Below are 18688 nucleotides of genomic sequence, written 5' to 3' on the forward strand. Positions count from 1 at the left end.
TGATTGGTCTAGACTCCTTTCGATCTGTCCAGCGGGCAGCTTCCCATTGGCTCCCCGCAGGGGAGGTGAGGGTGTTGTGTTTGAATCGCGGGGAGACGGTGGGCGGGTGGCTGTAGCTTGCCACGTTGCCGCCGGCAGCTTCGCGCAGCTCGACCAGAAGGGGGAGAGGTTCGGCAAAGTCCGGAAACGCTCGGCAATGGCCGGAGGCGGCTTTTAAGGAGAGGAGCGGCTGCCGGCTTGCCCTGCCCCGCCGTCGCTCGGCGCGAGGGGACTCGTTCGCGCGAGCGCTGCTGCCTCGTCCTCCCGCCGCGCCGTGAGGGGAAGGGGCGTGATGCTGGCCGACAGCCTGGTGGAGGAGTTCGAGATCCGCGAGGATGAGCCCTGGTACGACCAGCAGGACCTGCAGCAAGGTGAGCCGAGGCGGGGGAGAGGGAGCGACGGCGGACAGCCGCCGCGGTGGGGGGCGTGGGGGAAGGGGACGTGGGGAGCGCCGCGGGGGGCGTGTGAGGGCAGGGGCTGCGGCGAGGAGGGCGTGTGAGGGAAGGGGCCGCGGGGAGCGGCGAGGAGGGCGTGTGAGGGAAGGGGCCGGTGGGCGGGCGAGCGCGGGGCACCGCCACAACGGGAGCCCGGGCGGGGCGGCGGGAAGGGCGTGAGGGGGCCGAAGCCGCCGGTGAGGGTCGCTGGGCGGCAGGAAGGGCGTGAGGGGGCCGAAGCCGCCGGTGAGGGTCGCTGGGCGGCAGGAAGGGCGTGAGGGGGCCGAAGGCGCCGGCGAGGGTCGCGGGGCGGCGGCGGGAGCCGAGCTTGTGCCGCCCCGCGACTGTCGCAGCCGGGAGCCCGGGCTCTTCTCACGGCAGTGCTTCCCGCTGCCTTGGGCGCGTAGGCAGAGGGATCGCTGTTATCGATAAAGATTGCAGCCGGCTTTGTTTGACGGAAGGGGTTGCTGCAGCCGAGTTGAATTGTGCATGGGTCCCTATCCGCCCGGGAGGGAGGGAAGCGGCCCTCCGAAAAGTTGCACCTTGACAGGACGTCAAGCAGCTATTCAGGGCAGGCGCTGGAAATAGTGGGCTGGAATCAGGGTGGGTTGCTATATTGCGCCCTGTTGAGCCTTTTTGTAAGGGCTTCCAGTCGATGAAGTTGTAAACGTAGCTGTGCTCGATTAGTTGCAGGTCCGTTATTAAAAACTTTATAAGTTTTTTCTTCTTAAAATATACGAATAACTCCACTATGCATCAGAATTATATGTATCTAGCTCCTGTGTGTCATTCTGTCAATAGGTCTTTAAACACTAAATGCAACATGTAAATGCTATTCTCATTTTGCAGATGAGGAAGGAGTCACAGGAATACACAAAGCATAATTGGACTAAAAATCTTCTACAGACATGATATGGAAAGAATGTGCAATTTCCTTAAGAGCTTAGTGGCATTTACAGCTGATATTTACGTAGTTCTACTTTTTGTTATTAATCTTGACTTTGTTTTAAAAGGCCAGCTCAAAGCTGTGAAGTGGCTTCCTGCAAAGCTGCTCCAGCCTTATGCTTTTGGCTTTTACATTGAAGTACATTAATTCTTGGGATTGGTAGGTGCTACAGTACTGTAAACCATAAAGATACTTTTGAAAGCCCTTCCTAACTAAGCAGTTTTCACACTGAGATCAGGCATCTGACAGCAGAAACTTTTTTTGAGACAGGAATAGGTCTCTCTAATTGTATGCTTTGACTATAAAATAGCTAACTGTTTGAAGGCTGTATTTAGGTACTCTCTGCTCAAAGTAGATGTTTTCATGGCTCTAGGATATAAACCAATCAATTTAAATAAGATCCTGAAACCATAGTTTGCTGTTAAAGGGAAGAGAGTTGAAAACTTGAAGACATGATTTAGCAATGTTTTTACTATGTCAGTGTTTGTGGGGTAGAAGACCTACAAAGAGACTTCACAATATATAGCACCTGACTTCTTGCCTTATTGATGTTTCTTTAATTTCATTTTTTAATTAAAATGAGTGAAAGAATCACTGTTTGGCACTCTGCTGTGAGCTTTTAAGAAACAGTATTCCATTCTAGAGGTTTGTGCATTTTGAGGGTTGGTTAATGCTCTCTCAACATTTGAACAATCTTTTTCTGGGGATTATCTCTTTACAAGCCTAAACGGAAGTGACTGATAGCCTTGCCAAAAGGGAAAGGAGGAAAATAAACTAATGGGCAAGTTGAAATGCAAAGAAGAAATTCCTTACAGGAATGTTTTTTAAATGTTCTGTTTCACTTTATTTCAGGAGTCTGGAAGACACTCTTCCTTCTAAGCTAAGCAATACCAATGTATGTAAACAGAGTAATAAGTCTGCTTATCAAGCTCTCTTGAAACTTTTCACAACCCAAACAATCAGTGCACGTTTAAAAACCTGAGGAGTAGGTTTATGAGAAAACCTAGGTTGTAAAACATTAGGAAGCACCCTGAAACAAGCTTGTAGTCTTTGTCAGCCAGTCTTTGAAACTTAAAATTAGGGTAGGGTTTTGGAAAAACTTTGACAGTCTTTGTATCCACCAAAAGCTTTTGCCTTGACAATGGAGGTGGGCTTTTCTGCTGTGGTGTTCATGAAAGCAGAATGCTCATGGAATTCTTTTAAGGATGGGAACAGCCATCCTTCCTTCTGCAACATCCATGTTGTGCTGCAGGATGCTGACCTTTGAAAAATAATTATTTTCTATGACTGCTCTTTTTACATCTTTCTGTTACTCACTGTAACAGAACAGAGGGTAATCTGAACATGGAGTAGGAAATATGAAGCTAAGTAAAAAAAATTAAGGGTTTAATTTTACAGTTAAGTAAACTTCAACCAGGCTTCCTTATGTATCTTGCACTACTAATGCTTTTTGCTGTTGAAAAGTACAGGCTTATTTTTAGATTGAAAATTCTCTGAATCATTTTGTTAGGTGGGTTATGAAAAAGTAGAAGAGAAGGATTTTGGTACTGTTTTTGTCTTTTTCTCAATTATAGTAACGCTGTCAGAAGAGATTGTGGAGAAGTGCTGGTAAGCGAGGGCTGTTTAACATCACAGAAGACCTATCACTGAAGTCTTCTTTTAGTTTAGAGATTTCTGATGGAGCTGTTAAACACCAGTACAACTGATCAGATTTACTAAAACGAAGATCTTAAGATCTGCACGTATGCAGTTTGCATTATTAAAAACCTCTGTGCTTACATCTTCACGGTGAAAAGGAAAAATGTGTGTTGGTGGCAGAACTTAGCTGTTACTTTACACAAATTTACAACAGAAAAAGCAGTGTGCTTCTAGTATTGTACAGTAACTCTCTAAGAGAAATGTAAATTAACCGTTTTCCTTCTGTATCTGGAGAACACATCTCACTCTTGAAATTTGCTCTTTATAGGACTTGTAGGTACTTAATGTGGAAAAATGGACACAAAGCAAATTCGTAATTTTAGAAGAGGTGAAATTGTTTCAGTTCTTGCCTTCTCTAGGGGTAGGAGTTAGGGTTTTATTGCACGTTCCTGAGCTCTTCCACTTGTCTTCTCCCCCTCAGAAACAAAGTGCCTTAATTACAAAATAGCATGCTTCTCCCATAGTAACTCATTTGTGCTTCTGCCATTCTAATGAACAGAATGAGTGTGTAAGTATAATGACGTGAATTCTATTACTTGCATTGTATTCAAAGTACTGTGTGGTATGTGCTGCTTGATTTAGTAGATGAGGGGGCATTTAAGAATGAAACTATCAACTCCTAAATGTACTTAAACATCAAAACAAACTTTCACTTTGGGAAGGGAAATGGCAGCAAGTAATTCCATTATGCATTATGTCTTTAACATAATCCTAAATCCTCTCTAAAGCTCTTATTCTACTCTATTAAAATAAAAGAATGGACTGTTTGGTGGACTATTTGGTCTTTACCTTGAATGATGCCAGTATTGTTGATTAGCTTTAAAGATTGTGGCTCCTAGTAAAGATTTATGTAGTATGAGAACTTGTGGATCAGGACTCCATTTTATATAGGATGATAGATTCACTGAATTTGAAGACTACAGTGTTCTGTAATGTGATAGAACAAACAGCTTGGTGTTCGACTGGGAGTTATTCTGTCCATGGGTAAACAATGTACAATCTCTGTTTAAAAATGGGAAAAACTTGAGCAGGATGCCTTATCCAAATACTTTAAACCCCAGCTCTAGAATAGGCTGTGTTTCTTAACAAGTGGTGTTACAATGAAAAAGCTATGTGAGGATAAACTCCTAAGTATAGATCAGTATGCCATGTGGCTCCTAGTCATACATCTTTTGAAACTGTGAAGAACTCCCATGCAGTGTGATTTGTTTTAAATAATTTTTGTGGCATTTACTCTAAGAATCTGACCTTAAGGTAGGAAACAATGCACTGTAGCTGTAAAGAATGCGCAAAGAATACCACAGCTATTGTTTTGCCAGAACTGGACATCTACAACTTAATAGACAAATGCTCCTACTCACTTGTCCTTGTAAGTCTGAATGTGGTCTTTGGCTTATGTATATAGATGGAGTAATCATTTTGGACAGACTGCCAAACTGAAGGCTAGCACAAAACAATCTTGGAACAGTGTTCTATCTATTACAGTTACTAGCTGATAAGATAATTGGGAAAGGGCAGGAAAGAGGTAAGATAACATGTTAAAACAAGGGCATCTTAATTAAATGGAAATGGAATGTGTTTTCTCGTCTAGCTACAACTACCGATGATGGGTTACATCTCTTGTATATTCATTTAAGTTGTCTTGAAGTGAATCAAAGTTTTTCTTGACTTTTCTTCTGTCTCTTTCCCATTAGTGATGCTAGTTCTGTGTGAAAACTAACAAGATTGTATTGCACGCATGCAGGAGACAACTTGGTCATGGTCCAGGTGATGGGAAGGAGGTGGAAAATTAGAGATTTTTAGAAATCTGTTGGATTCTTTACATGTAGTACCCTTCACAGAGTAATTACAATTTTAGCAGTAACAACAAGATTTATTTGTTTGTTGCATTATGTTAGCTTTTAAATTGCACGTGTCTTTAAACATAATAATATAGAATATCTAGCACTACTGATGCCATTGAACAAATATCAAGTTTCCCTCTAGAAAGGAACTGAGTGCTCAGATGATTTATTTCTTAATTTCAAACAACTACAGTCACTGCACCCTGGATGTGATTGAAGATGACTGAAGTGAAATTGAGATTAAGTGTCTGAGAACAAATGACATTTAAAGTGATGTTTTGGAGCACATGAAACAATTCTTGTCTCCTAGGCTTAAGAGCTTGAAAAGCAGAATAACTACATTTCTTTATCAGTTTTATGTCTTTTAATGTTATTGTTTCACCATAAAAAGCATCTGAAACTGTCATTTAGCACTTTGATCCTGTATGACCTGAGCTCCTTGGTGAAGGGGTAATGGGGAAGAGCAGCAAAGTAAGAAAGACTGCAGTCAGCTTTGGCCTGGGTCTAGCCTGATGAACATTTACAGGGTCTTTTATGCTATTCTTCTAAAATTAGTGCTGTAAACATGAAGTGCAGCTAACAGACACCTTGGGTGCAGATGCTGGTGCAGTACTAGGTGGATGGTAGGAAGTGAAGGTGGCTGGATGTGTCTGACCTGTGGCTGAAGGACCAAAGGAGGAACTAAGGAAGCTTCATGAAATAAGAGTATCTTCTAGGTTTCAGGACTGACTTAGACTTGCATTATAGACAGTGCATGAATGTTCTACTTGAGGATAAGCTAACTTTCTTTCTAACTTTCTTTTTGGGTACTGGAAATAACAGAGCAGTTACAAGAGCAATAAAAAACACAAAGTGTTTGATTAAAATGCTTTAAAATTAGATTATATTATTGGCTCTAACTTAGGTGCAAACATGATTTCTTTGTTTAGATCTTCACCTTGCTGCTGAGCTTGGGAAGACGCTACTGGACCGTAACACTGAACTAGAAGAATCTTTACAGCAAATGTATGCAACAAATCAAGAGCAACTGCAGGAGATAGAGGTAAATATTTAAGGATCCAAGTGTTAAAGCATCTAGACCTGCAACATAATAGCACATAAGTTGAGATCTGAATTTCTTGACATTTGATTGACACTTTAAAGAAAAATACTGAACAATCTTTAACCAATTCTGCTACTTTGAGAACCTGTATAGGCTTGATCATGGTTAGAACTGTTTGTCTGATTACAGGAAGCTTTGTGCTATTAAACTTCATGTTGGATTTGGCTTGTTTAATGACAAATGACTGGTATTTTTCTTTTTGTACAGAAAAGTTACTTCAGTTATTTTATTGCTAAACTTTGCTGATCTTGCCAGGTAAAATGACATGAAATTGTGATGGATGAATTAATAATTTAAATTATTATATGAAAATGTTAAATGCTGATAAGTGCAGGAGTGAGATTTAAGTAAAATGTGCGGATATGTACTTCTGCTAAACTGAGCTGTGGTAAAGGGAGCTAAAGTCTATTTCAATTTAAAAGAAAACCTGAAAAACTCCAGCAAAACCAAACACTTAAATAGTATCTAAATACAGGACATAGTGGATATACAGTTCTGTATTTTCCGGGTGGGGGGGGTGGAGGGGAGAGAATCATAACCACCCTTTCAAAACCACTCATCTTTGTGTTACTTGGTGGAAAAACCTGGCCATTTTTGGCAATTTTTTTAAATATTGCTTTTGTTCTCGCAGACCTAGCATTTGTCAGCATAATGAATTTTTTTCAGCTATTAGAGGGCAATGTATGGTCTCTAATAATTAAATTATTAAATATTCAGTACTTTGCTGACTGACAACATATTGGAAATGTAGTCAGCATTTCAGTTTGGTTTGGGTATGAATCACAGGGAACAGGCTGTGACTGGTATACGCCAGATTTTTACAAAATCTGAGTTCCTTTGTGCAAGCAGTACTTATGCAGTTAGGGACGGTGTGTGGATTTTGTACAGCTGCAACTTAAGACTGAAAACACTTATCATTGCAGTGGTAACAGGTAACTTAAAGAATCCTAAGCTTAATACTTACAGATATATAGGTGTCTTTCAAGTAGTCATGTTAACACAAATGCAGCATTTTTATTAGGTGATGCGCAATTTCTGGGTGCAGAGTTGGTGGGGTTTTTTTTAAAAAATACTTCTGTTTTATACCTCATAGTTTGGCTCTTTCCTCTATTATGTGCTAAACGTCATCTTTGTTATCCTATTCATTCTGTGATACAATGGTTGGCATGGCTGATAGTTATATTAGTGCCACAGCAATAATAAAAAAAGTATTTACTTATGCAGAGACTTTAAAATAACTCATTGCCATGAATAATTTTTATAAAAAAATTGTTAAGATCTAGAAAGGACAAATGCTTTAAGGTGCTATACAAATACTGTTCTACTTAAGGTTCAACACCTGTATGAACAATCATGTTTAAGGAAGTGTTTAACACAGTTACAACACACCTTTTGAAATAACACAGCATAACTTTGCGATAGGTAACTAACCTGGCTCATTGAGCATAGCTACTTAATAAGGAGCTGTATTTTAACGCTATCTTGAAATACGGAAAATACCTTATTGCTAAGCTGCATTCATTTATAGAAATAGCCTAGTGCCATTAAGGATGTAATATCCTGTTGGTTTAAGCCAGTTTATTTGCTTAAAGCTTTTTTGGTGGTTTAGTATTTATTGACTACGTAACAGAGCTTCAGCACCGGGAATTGGTCAGAAGCGTCCTTCCAGCAGTGATCTATAGCTGGGGTGCTGCAGGGTCAAGTACTTGTATGTTCAGACAACCTCGGACAGTGACAGACTAATTTATTCTCTCAATATCTTGCTTTGCTTAGCCAATCAGAAAACCAAATCAAGACTTGTGCAATACTGCTTTTTGAAGCCTTTATCTGTACCTCTTTCTTCTCTTTCCTCCTCTCCCCCAGCATGGGTAGGAGCATATATTGGGTTCTATTAGCTCCCTCCAAGAGGAGGGGGAGAGAGGAGGGAGAACAGTTTTTGTGGTGTTTCTGACGTATAAGTAGTGCCTGCACCTTTATTTGCCCAACTTAACTGTGTTGAGTCAAAGACCCTGTAGATTGTATTCATATCTGCTGTAATAACATGCTGTCTTCTCCATTCTACCACCGGTCTTAATCGTCTGTCTTTTCCCAGTGCAGTTTAAAAGTGTATTAGCAACTCAAAACATTCTTTCTCCAAAGAAGTCTCTCTTGCATCTGGATTTCTGGTAGAAAAGGGAAACTCAAATGAACCCCTTCTCCAAATACCCAGAGAGAACCTCAAGATGGAGGAACTGAATATATTAGCTTACTGGCACAAGGGATTGTTACAGGAATTCACTGAAACAGAGGGGTATAAAGTTAGCATATGCAAGGTGCAGTACTTTTTAGCTGGTAAAAGCAGTTCAGCCAGTTATTTTCATACCTATATTTCTGTCTTTTGTGGGAATTCAGGATACCCCACTGCACAGGATACATGTGCAAGTGGCATATCTAGTCTCTATGCTTGATTTTTCCTAATTTTCAAGTGCCTGTCTCTAACCTAAAGGTGATCTTCCAGCTGTTCCTGTAGCTACTCTACTGCGTTTTTGACTAGCTTTTTCAGTGCAGTGTATTGGTGTAAATCTTTGGGGTTTTTTTCCTATTAATTCACATCTTACGGGTAGCAAAGTCTAGAACTGGCTAAGAAATCACTCTGAAATATGGTACTACCTTGTCTGCACTGAAAAGGAAGGGTCAAAGGCTTTGGGATGCTTAAGATTACATCTAATATCTTAAACGCTAACATATTAAGCGTTTTACAGCCTTGGATCATTATATCTGACCTCTGTGCTGACACGTGTGCCACTAACTAATCATCGTAGATGTAATAAATGCTGGATTGAAAGGGAAACTTTATTCCTGTTTGAATCTCTTCTCAGCACTCAAACTTCAGAAATACTGATGCTCTCCTTTTATCAAGTGGTAGAACGCAAGGAGTCTCAACTGCTGCTTCATGTTAGGTACTCAGTTGCAGGGGAGGTGGAATAAATGTGAACTTCTAAAGTATTTATTACCACATCTATACTTTGTTTTGGTGGCCTGAAGATATTGGAGACACAAGGTGGAGAAAATGGTGCTTCACCTCTTCCATTCATCTCAAACTTCTGCAAAAGCCCATTGTAATAAGTGGTAAAGTCTAATTCTGGCACCAAAGCCTTGGTTTCTGTGCTTAGCCATGTTTGTATTGCTGAAGAAAATCTGAAGATCTCCAGCTCCTTCTGAGAATAACCAATAGGGAAAGTTAATCTGAAATGGGTCACATTGAGATTCTGCTGCTAATCCATGTACTATTTTTGCGTAAATCCTCTTGTCATGTGTGCACAGGCTACAAAAGGATCTAGCCAACTGCTATCACGTTGATCTTCTAGAAGTCTGTATGTAGCAGTTACTAGTCCTAGATTAGCTTATTATCTGTTCTTAAATTGCCTAAAATGTAAACCCATCAATCTTTTAATGAGGTAAAAGGTTAAGTAGAATACTAGAAGTTTTGAGTATGTAACAGGCCTATGTAAAGAGAAGTAATTCTGCCTAGAAGTTGGCTGGATGTTCCTACTTGAAGTTTACTTTTCAGTAAGTAGCATGTAGTAATACAGAATATATCATGAGAAAAATTGTATGCAAGAACAAAGCATTTCCAATTTAAAGGGCTAGGTTTTTTGTTCAAGTCTGTTTGATGAAAACTGTCATGTGGATTTTTAGAATTGGATCGGTCCCATCCTGGGTGGGACAATGTAAGACACTTGTATTAAGAGCCTTAGGTGATTGTTAACTGCTTTTAGACTGAGAATTCCAAGCTTCTTGACATTATTCAAGAAACTTAACAGTCTATGTTTTTAATTGTAAAACTAAAGAGGATTAAAATGAGAATACTTTATGTGGAGTTTCATTTTTTTAAAAAAGGCAGGAGACCTTCATTTAGGATTACAGTAACTGGAATAGCTCTCTGTGGGCAATAAAGATAGAATTCAATAATTTGATTATAGTTCCTGATACACAGTAGCCCACGTACTGTCTTAAGTGTGACCACAACCTAAATTCAGTTCTGCTGAACCTAATGCTGCTTCAGACTGGAAAAACTTAGGTCAGCTGAAAAGAAATTTAATTAGGGATGGTGCTACCCAATGTTACAGTTTTAATGCTAAGAAAATTGTTGGGTCAACACTGTTAGAAAATTTCTGCTGGAGCCCACTGCAACTTTTAGAAGGACTCGGTGGATAGTTAAGGGCTATGTTGAAGTATAGATTCATGGCTGTATTAGTGACAACTGCAGTACAGACAAACCCAATCCAGAAGGCTTGTGTACTGGCAAAAGCCTAGTCGCAGCAAGGATAGATGAACATAGCTTGCACAACCAAACCCAACTCCTCCGGATAAAAGGCTGGTTGATCAGCCTGGGTTGACCTCCATGACAAAGGCAAGCTGCCAGCTCAGTTACTGATAGCACCTTTTCAACTGAACACTTAGCAAAGCAACCACTGGAGTCTACATTTCTGAAACTTTGTTGTTTCTCTATGAATGTGAATAAAAATGCAGAACAGTAGTCCTATCTGTGTTTCAAGTATAAAGTAGTAACAGCAATACTGTCTTGCAGTACCTCACAAAGCAGGTGGAGCTCTTGCGTCAGATGAACGATCAGCATGCAAAAGTTTATGAACAGCTGGATGTGACAGCAAGAGAACTCGAAGACACTAATCAAAAACTAGTTGCAGAGAGTAGAGCTTCACAACAAAAGATATTAAGGTAACAAACTTATACGAGATCCCCTTCCCCCCCACCCCAGTTGATAACATGAAAAAGAGCAGTCCAAGTGTATTTGTCATTATTGGGTGGCTGTCTCTGTCTAGTGTTGTTCTATAATACTGTTAAATTGAAAGGATAGTTTTATTTAAAGGTCTTTTGGGGCCAAAGAGCAGCCTTCAGAGAAGAAACTACAATATGAGGGGATGGGAAATTCCCATGTCCTTGCCTAAACACTCATGTTTTAACAGCAGTCCTTCACCTTTTAGCTTGACAGAGACTATTGAAAATCTGCAAACACACATAGATGACCTGCAACGACAAGTAGAAGAACTGAAAAAGTCTGGACGAGGCCGGATGAGCCATGAGAGATCTGACCAGCCAAGATCAATGCATAGCTTCTCATGTTTGAAGGAGCTGTATGACCTTCGCCAGTAAGACTTTCTACCTTGCATAGCAAAGAGAATACTGAAATTGTTTTAAGCAAAGCTTTAAAAACTAAGACACAAGCACAGATGTCAGACAAGCTGGCAGAAAACCATCTGATGTTCACAGCTAGCAAAAATCTGCACGGTCCTGCACTGTGTGGTGTTGCCACTGCTTCTGGCATACTTCTAGACTGCACTAGTCTCTGTGCGAGAGGAACTGCAGGTTCCACTTTCTGTCTTGAAAGGTTCTCTCCCCAAGTTTCCAACCATATTAAATTGTAGCATAGAAAGCTTACAGCGATTTGCACCCCACTTTTTTCAGTGAGATAAAAGCACACACACAGATAATCTGAAAAACAAACATCCTAAATACAAAATATTTTCTGTAACTTACCCTTTCCTTGGATGTCTGTGGATATCTTCTTTTCAAGGAAGGCAGGATTCCTGCGACAACTTTCCTGAACTTAAGCTGGTTAAAATGATGCTTAAGCTGGTAACATGGTGCCTGGAGCTCTGGGCTGCTTTTTTGATTTAGAGCAGTTTTACCCAGCTGAGCTGCATTAGTATGCCCATCAGGACCATCACCTGGGGCAGAAGCTCAGACTAGCTTCAGTCCTAGAAGGTAATTTCGTAAGTGAAGCACCTCCACAGACAGGCAGAACAGGCTTTTGTGTCTGGGCTTCAGCACTACATGGAGATAGGACTGTAGAATAAATCCACACATCCAAAAATAAGTTATTTCTTGACAGTCCAAAAGATAAGTGGATTCCTTCAAACTGCCAAAGGCTTGTGGGAAATACCAGCCTACAGAATTGCCTTCTCAATTCTGAAGCTTGTTTCTACAACCAATAGTGACAAAAGTTACAAGGGTGGAGTGCTGTGGAAAAAATCTGAGTGTCAGAAAGTATTGCGTGATACGTGGAGGCAACGTTTACTTAAACTGTAGGTCTAGTTATTCAATAAGCTTGTCTGTAACTTGAAACTGTTAATGAGCTGCTATTCTGCTTAAGCTGGGAGGCTTGATTTGATGGCATGTAAGTATTTACAAACTCTGTTCTGCTTATTAGATGGACTGATAGGTTAGTAAAATGACCGCTATGTATACTTTGAGGTGTGTTAGCACACAGTTTAAATCTGTCATTAGTTATCCAGGAGAGGAAGACTTTAGGAGGTGTGGTCAGCTGCACTTCCTACAGTTGATAATACTTATTTTTGTTTCTGCAGGTATTTTGTTTATGATCATGTGTTTGCAGAAAAGATTACTTCGATGGATAGTCAGCTAAGTCCTCTAGAAGAAGAAAATGAGAACTTAAAAAAGGCAGTTACAGTTCTGCAAGCCCAACTTAACCTAGAAAAAGAGAAGAGGGTAACAATGGAGGAGGAATATAGTCTTATGGTAAAAGAAAACTGTGACCTTGAACAGAGGCTTGTTGATACAGACTTGTATCGGGCTCGTGCAGAGGAGTTGGAAGTGGAAGTAGCTGAAATGCGACAAATACTTCAGTCTGAAAACACATTGCATAACGCAGAGAAATTGGTGCCAGAATCCTTTTTCATTTCATTCAAGGAATCTTTAGAAAGGGAGCTTGGTCAGAACCCAGCAGATGATGGACTTCTGACTGTCTCGGAGCTTGAGAAGAAGGCACTGAAACGGAGCAGCAGCGAAACTTTCCTAAGCAGTGCTGCAGGGGGAGACATTCTAAGGGGCCATGAAGAAACATGTATTAGGAGAGCTGAAGCTGTGAAGCAGCGAGGAATCTCTGTACTTAATGAAGTTGATGCTCAGTATAATGCTCTGAAAGTGAAGTATGAGGAACTTTTGAAGAAGTGTCAAATGGATGAAGATTCTTTGAAACACAAGGCTGTACAAACGCTGAAGCAGTATTCCAAAGACCTACATGTGGGGAATATCCAGTATGATCTTTCAGCTGGCAATCAAGAATGTACAAATGTGGAGCTAAGTGACTCTCCCACAAATGCTCTTCCTGAATATAAAGCACTCTTCAAGGAAATTTTTAGCTGTATCAGAAAAACAAAGGAAGAAATAGATGAACACAGAGCCAAGTACAAGTCCCTCTCCTCTCAGCCGTAACATTGGACATGCTGATGACCCATTTTCTGTTGGTGACTAATCTGTTAGTCAAGAAGGGGAAAAACTTGATGCAAATGTCAGAAGACCTCTTTACTGATGTATTTCTTGAGCACTCAGAATGAAAGTTTTGAATTGGCTTGTAGACCTGTAGTTAACAAGCTAGTTAGTTAACAGCTAGTCTCCCTGTACCTATGTAGCAATAGATTTAATGTTTAGCACTGTCACACAAACTAGTGGTTGTAAAGCAAACAAATGTCATAGCTTCATACTACACTCAATCTCTGGCCGGAGCAGTAACTGACACTACTTTCCTTAGTCCACTTCAAAAATAACAGAGCTAAGAAACCTGTACTGTATTTCTCACAAGGAGCCAGAGTAAAGCTTTCCTTTTGGTGCACAGGTGATGATCTAGCCCTGTAACTACATCCGTGTAGAAAATGAACCAAAACAAAGCCCTGACCAGTATCATGGGCAGCCTCTCCTTGATTCTTGAGAATGAAGTTAGCAGTCTAGCCGAACTTGCTTTGGCAGGGAGGTGGAGAGCAGGCACAGCAGCCTGCGCTGTGCTTGGTTTAAGCTAATACCCCCTTTTCACATGCACTAAGCTCTCCCACAGATCAGTATAAATGTATTCCTACTCAGAGAAGACTTGATGTAAAGTTTGCGTGGCTTTTTAGGTATGGTTTCTTATGTAGGGCACTTTGTCTTAAGGCAAGATACTGTGAATTGATTATGTGTGTTATTTGGGACCTACTGTTCTTGGTGGAATGTCTGAAAAGTACATTTTTATGTGTATTTGGTAAGGTAGAAAGTTGCAGTTTAGCTATTTAACTTTAGTAGTAGCATTGACATAGTGGAATAGCTTTCAATCTTACATACCACAAACTCCAAGTGCTTGAAGGGGACAGGCCAGGTAAAACCTTATTGTATTGTCTAGTGCTTCCAGTGTCAGCTTCTGCAGACCTGTTCCACGCTGCCTGGGGGGTGGGAGGAGGGACACAACACTGCCAGAACGTATCCTACTGACGCTCTTGTTCTTCCTCTCCTTCTCCACTCCCTAACAATAATTCCTATGTATTCAAATTCTGAAAAACAGAACATGGAGAAGTGTTCTTTAAAACTGCTTCAAAGTGTGAAGAAAACAAAGGCTAATGGATTAAGGGGGGGAAGGCACAATGAAAGGTGACATCCTTTTCCTTCTAAAGGGTCTAAAGCTATTCCTCTAATAGCTTGATTTGGTCAGCTGTTTCTGGGAATCAACTTCCTGCCTGAGTTGCTGCAGTATACCACACAGTTGACACTGAATGTTGACAGTTTCTCAGCTTTAGTTCAACTGCTGCTGTTGCAGTTCTGTCTGCCTTATGTTGTACCCTGTTAGGCTTGTGTATCGCTGTCCTTCAGTTGCAGTACTAAGACTTCATCGTGTGGGAGTTTCTCTAAAACATGTATTGCATTCTGAAAATTATTTAAAAATGGGAATCTGAATCTTGTGAATATTTTTCTAAGCAAATAAATAATCCAGTCAAGCTACATGCGTAACTAGTAATTATACCCATCTGTGCCAGTCAGGAAACAGTAAACTCTGTACAGATGGCACCTGTGTTATCTAGTCTTGCTATCTTTCCTACGTAGCTCGGATGGAGTTCCCATTAAATTTGTATTTTAAAAAGGTTACACTAAACAAAAGGATAGGCTTGTCTGGGAAAGAAATCCAGAGGGAACTAAGTAGTTTCTCTTCATTGTTGTGGTGTTTGTCAGTGCTGTTCAAAAAAGGGGGGTGGGGGGAGGGGCACAAAAGCTGCTGTTCTGCCATCAGGTTAACTGTATTGCCACTGTTTCCCTACCCCTTGGACCCTCATTGCCTGGGGGTCTGCCCCAGGTCAGCTCCTGGGCAGCAGCAGCAGCCTTCAGTGAGAAAGGCACAACACTGGTAGTCACAATGATTTACTACTGATACTCCTCACCACTTCAGGGGAAGGGGGATCTATACCTGCTGGACCAGAAGACGTGTAAAAGCAATTCTGACATTTTGGTTAAACAGCTGATCTTCAGTGGTTTACTACTGTTAGCTAATTTAGAGCACTTCCATGTATACAATTTTTATGCTTTAAAAATATCAAATGTTCTCAGATTTCCACAGAACTACTTGATTTGTCTGTCATGTAACTTCCCCTTGGCTACCTGTGCCATTGCTAAGCTCTGGCTGTACTGTACTTTAACACTTAACTGTACACACGGTGCAATAAAAACCTCCAAGGCTGGGTTCTTCTTTCCTATCTCCTCTCGGACTGTGGCTTTCCCAGCGAGAAGCTTTGCAGGAGCAGCAACACTGTGGCAACAGGGCTGTCAGAGGGGAGCGTGGGCCATGGGTGCGTGCAACAGACCAAGACAAAGGCTGCAAAAGCTGCCCGAACTTAAAACACCTCCCCCTTACATTGCTGTAGTTAATAGATTACACTGGAGTATGAATTACAGTAGAGTTTTAGCAGTTTAAAAATAGCTATTTTCCACAGAAATGTGAAATGCTGTAAGTATGGTAACAATATTCTTAGCCAATCTTATCCTGGTTAACTACCTTAATCTGCTTATTTTAGTCAACAACTCCACTCAGCCTTTTCTGAGCAGAAGTAGCTGAAAATAACAGAATCTCCTTGAGTTTCTCATGTGATGGGTGTTACAGCAAAGAACACGAACGGTAACGTAACTGTGTTCTACAGTGCTTACAGCAGGGTATTCCTTATCACAGTCAGGCTTCCGTGGTAAACCTATAACAAAGAGATGGGTTACTGTACCTTGTGCAACAGGCCCTTCGTTTGACAGCCGCCTCTCTCTAGGTACCCCCAAAGGAACATGGTGCCAGCAGAGCTATGTGAAGCAGCTTAAGAGGCAGTTTACTACCTACCTCTAACCTCTACTAAAGCATGCCTGACCTTTCCTCCCTCTGTAAGCCTTCAGGCTATAAAAGGAGCAGGTGCAGCTTCCATTTCTTCTTGGACAAATACAAGGCGGGGTAGAATTGACCTTTGAGATAAAATTTTATTTAAAAAATTACACAAAATAGAGGTTTTACATTGCTGCTGTGTGTAACTACAGCTGGATGCCTTCCAGAGGGTGCACTCAGTTACTTACCTCGCTGGATTTGCATACAGTAACGCAAAAAGAAATCCCACAAACAAAACCCACGCTAGTAAAAGAAATCCAGTAGTTGTTCCACATCCGTTTCAAATGCAGGTACTTTCCCAAATAACTCATTCCACAGACAACAGGTGAGAACAATTGCTACGTTGTACAGAGGTCAAAGACAGTGAGTTTGTTCCCCCCTCCCTGGCCCGATGTCTCCATGAACATGACTATCTGCTCTTTATACAGAGGGCTGCAAGGGCTACTACAGTGCTCAGACTAAAGTACGAGCATCTAGGTATTTAACAAAACCAGGATGTTTGTAAACAAATTTAATTTATTTGCATTACTTACAAAATAAAGTATTAGACCATGATTTCCCATCATGTCTGTGTCAGTATACGGTTTTATTTTTTTATAACGAAACAGAACGAGAACTGAAATACATTAGAAATCCCAGATGAATCAAGCTGCAGACAGGGTCCCATCTTGTCTTCCTAGTTGCTCTTGCGCCTAGGTGGCCATGTCAACACATGTGTGAGTGTGCTGGGAGGTCAGGGACTGTCTGCGGTGCCCATGTGCCCCAAAGTAGGTCAGACCCTGCCCCACGCCCCCGAGGCCACGGCATTACTCTGTCTGCCGCCCGCTGCAGGTTTCCTCTTTCGTCCTGGAGATCACTTGAAACCGCTACCACTGCTGTCAAGACTGCACTGTCCCCTTAAGATACCACATTCCGCCGTAGCTCACACAGCAGTCCTGGGGAGAAAGGGAAAGTCCGTAAGGTCTTGGGAATCCTTGTCTGGCTTTGGGACAATAAATGTGATCAGTAACAAAAGTCTCCTCTCCAGGGCAGAAGAGAGCACACAAACCCAGAGCAGCAGGCTATCTATCTCCACCCTGAAGACCATATAGCTTAAATGAAGATGGCAAGTGCAAGAGGGGGAAGGTTGAGAGGCCACAAGGAGGATGAACAGTGTGATGGCAGCAAGAAACCAGGCTTTCTGGGGGAGAAGATGGGGATTGTGCAGAAGGCAGCTTAGGAAAGGTTGCGGGGAGGGATGAGGACAAGGGGAACTGAGGGATAAACACAGCCTGAAGCTCCAGAGGAGAGACTGAAGGGAGCAGCGGGAACCGGCTGGAGTGTGAAAGCAGCCGCCAGATCTGAAGCCTTTTAAGAAACAATGTTCTATGATAATGAACTGTCAAACCTCAGAACCATGCTTTGGTATTCTGACCACATGTCTGCTAAGCTGACAGCAGGCAAGCACCACAGCACAGGAGTTCAGTAAGTGCGTTTTCTTGTGGCTCATTTTCTTATTTCTATTATCTGAGCACCAAGTCTCTCGAGCTCTAAGCTAATGGCTTCTCTTTCTTTCGCTCCCACCCTCCCATTTAGGTAATTCAACACAGGCTGAAGTAGTGCCACAGAACTGACCGTGTGGAGCTTAAACGGAAAAAAGTATCTTTTTTTCTGAAGTCTTGGGACTCGCACATCGCAAAAACAAATAAGAAATTAAGTGTGGAGGCTAGAAAGAGGGTTTGCAGACTCGATCTGCAGATGCAAAAATACAAACCCTGTCAGTCTGTTCCTCTGTGTATAAAAAAGGAGCACACACAGATGGGGAAATAGGAGTCAACAAATCCAATTTAATTCAAAGAGGAATCCAATCTCTTGTGGCTTAAAGAAGCCAGAGAATCTTCCTATTTCATTAAATCATACTTCTAAATTTTATTTCAGAAACAAAGATAATTTCACATACTTCTGTGACAAATGTATTCAAGGCAATGAAGCCTGAACACAACACAAGGCTGGCTGCACAATGACTTTGTGACTTACATAAAAACAGTACCCAGTTTTTTAGGGGAAGGTATTTTTTCTAGAAATAGGTTATCTGTTAAATAGCAACAGCATCATGAAAAACTAATGCCAGTACATTGTCTAGATGTTCCAGGAGAGCTGATACTTGAGCTCATCTAGTCGCTTGACAAATCTCCCAGCACAGGCAAGCCACATGAAATACTCTCTAGCAGGCAGAAATGTCTGAGCTCATTTCAATGCTAAAACGACCAGGTTCTTTCAAGCAAGACCAGTTTGCTTATTATCACAGCAACAGATCTGTAATTTTTCAAATATGCTCTTATTCCGTTTGCAGATCTCAGTGTAATAAAGTACTTATGCACTTGGCTTACTGAAGTGGGTGGCAGTGAGCAAAGGCCCAGCAACAATGAAGTATTACATGAGCTGGCAACTTTCTACTTAGCCATCCTG

At 41.4% G+C, this 18688-nt stretch overlaps 2 protein-coding genes across 2 annotated transcripts in view; one reads left to right on the forward strand and one right to left on the reverse strand.

Annotated features, from left to right (window-relative positions):
* The first annotated feature begins 114 nt into the window (after positions 1-114).
* On the forward strand, positions 115-15561 carry CDR2 (cerebellar degeneration related protein 2). The gene is made up of 5 exons (XM_072877762.1): positions 115-410; positions 5891-6003; positions 10634-10782; positions 11049-11213; positions 12432-15561. Exons 1-5 carry the CDS (start codon positions 332-334, stop codon positions 13297-13299), a joined length of 1374 nt encoding a protein of 457 aa, XP_072733863.1. The 5' UTR covers positions 115-331; the 3' UTR covers positions 13300-15561.
* Positions 15562-16330: 769 nt separating this feature from the next.
* POLR3E (RNA polymerase III subunit E) overlaps positions 16331-18688 on the reverse strand; it is a 30661-nt gene continuing 28303 nt past the window's right edge. Inside the window, exon 21 of the mRNA XM_072877761.1 lies at positions 16331-17175. Within this exon, the coding sequence (XP_072733862.1) occupies positions 17119-17175 (57 nt within the window). The 3' untranslated portion in view covers positions 16331-17118. The remainder of the gene's footprint in view (positions 17176-18688) is intronic.

Source organism: Ciconia boyciana, chromosome 13 (assembly GCF_034638445.1).
Source record: "Ciconia boyciana chromosome 13, ASM3463844v1, whole genome shotgun sequence".
NCBI lineage: Eukaryota > Metazoa > Chordata > Aves > Ciconiiformes > Ciconiidae > Ciconia > Ciconia boyciana.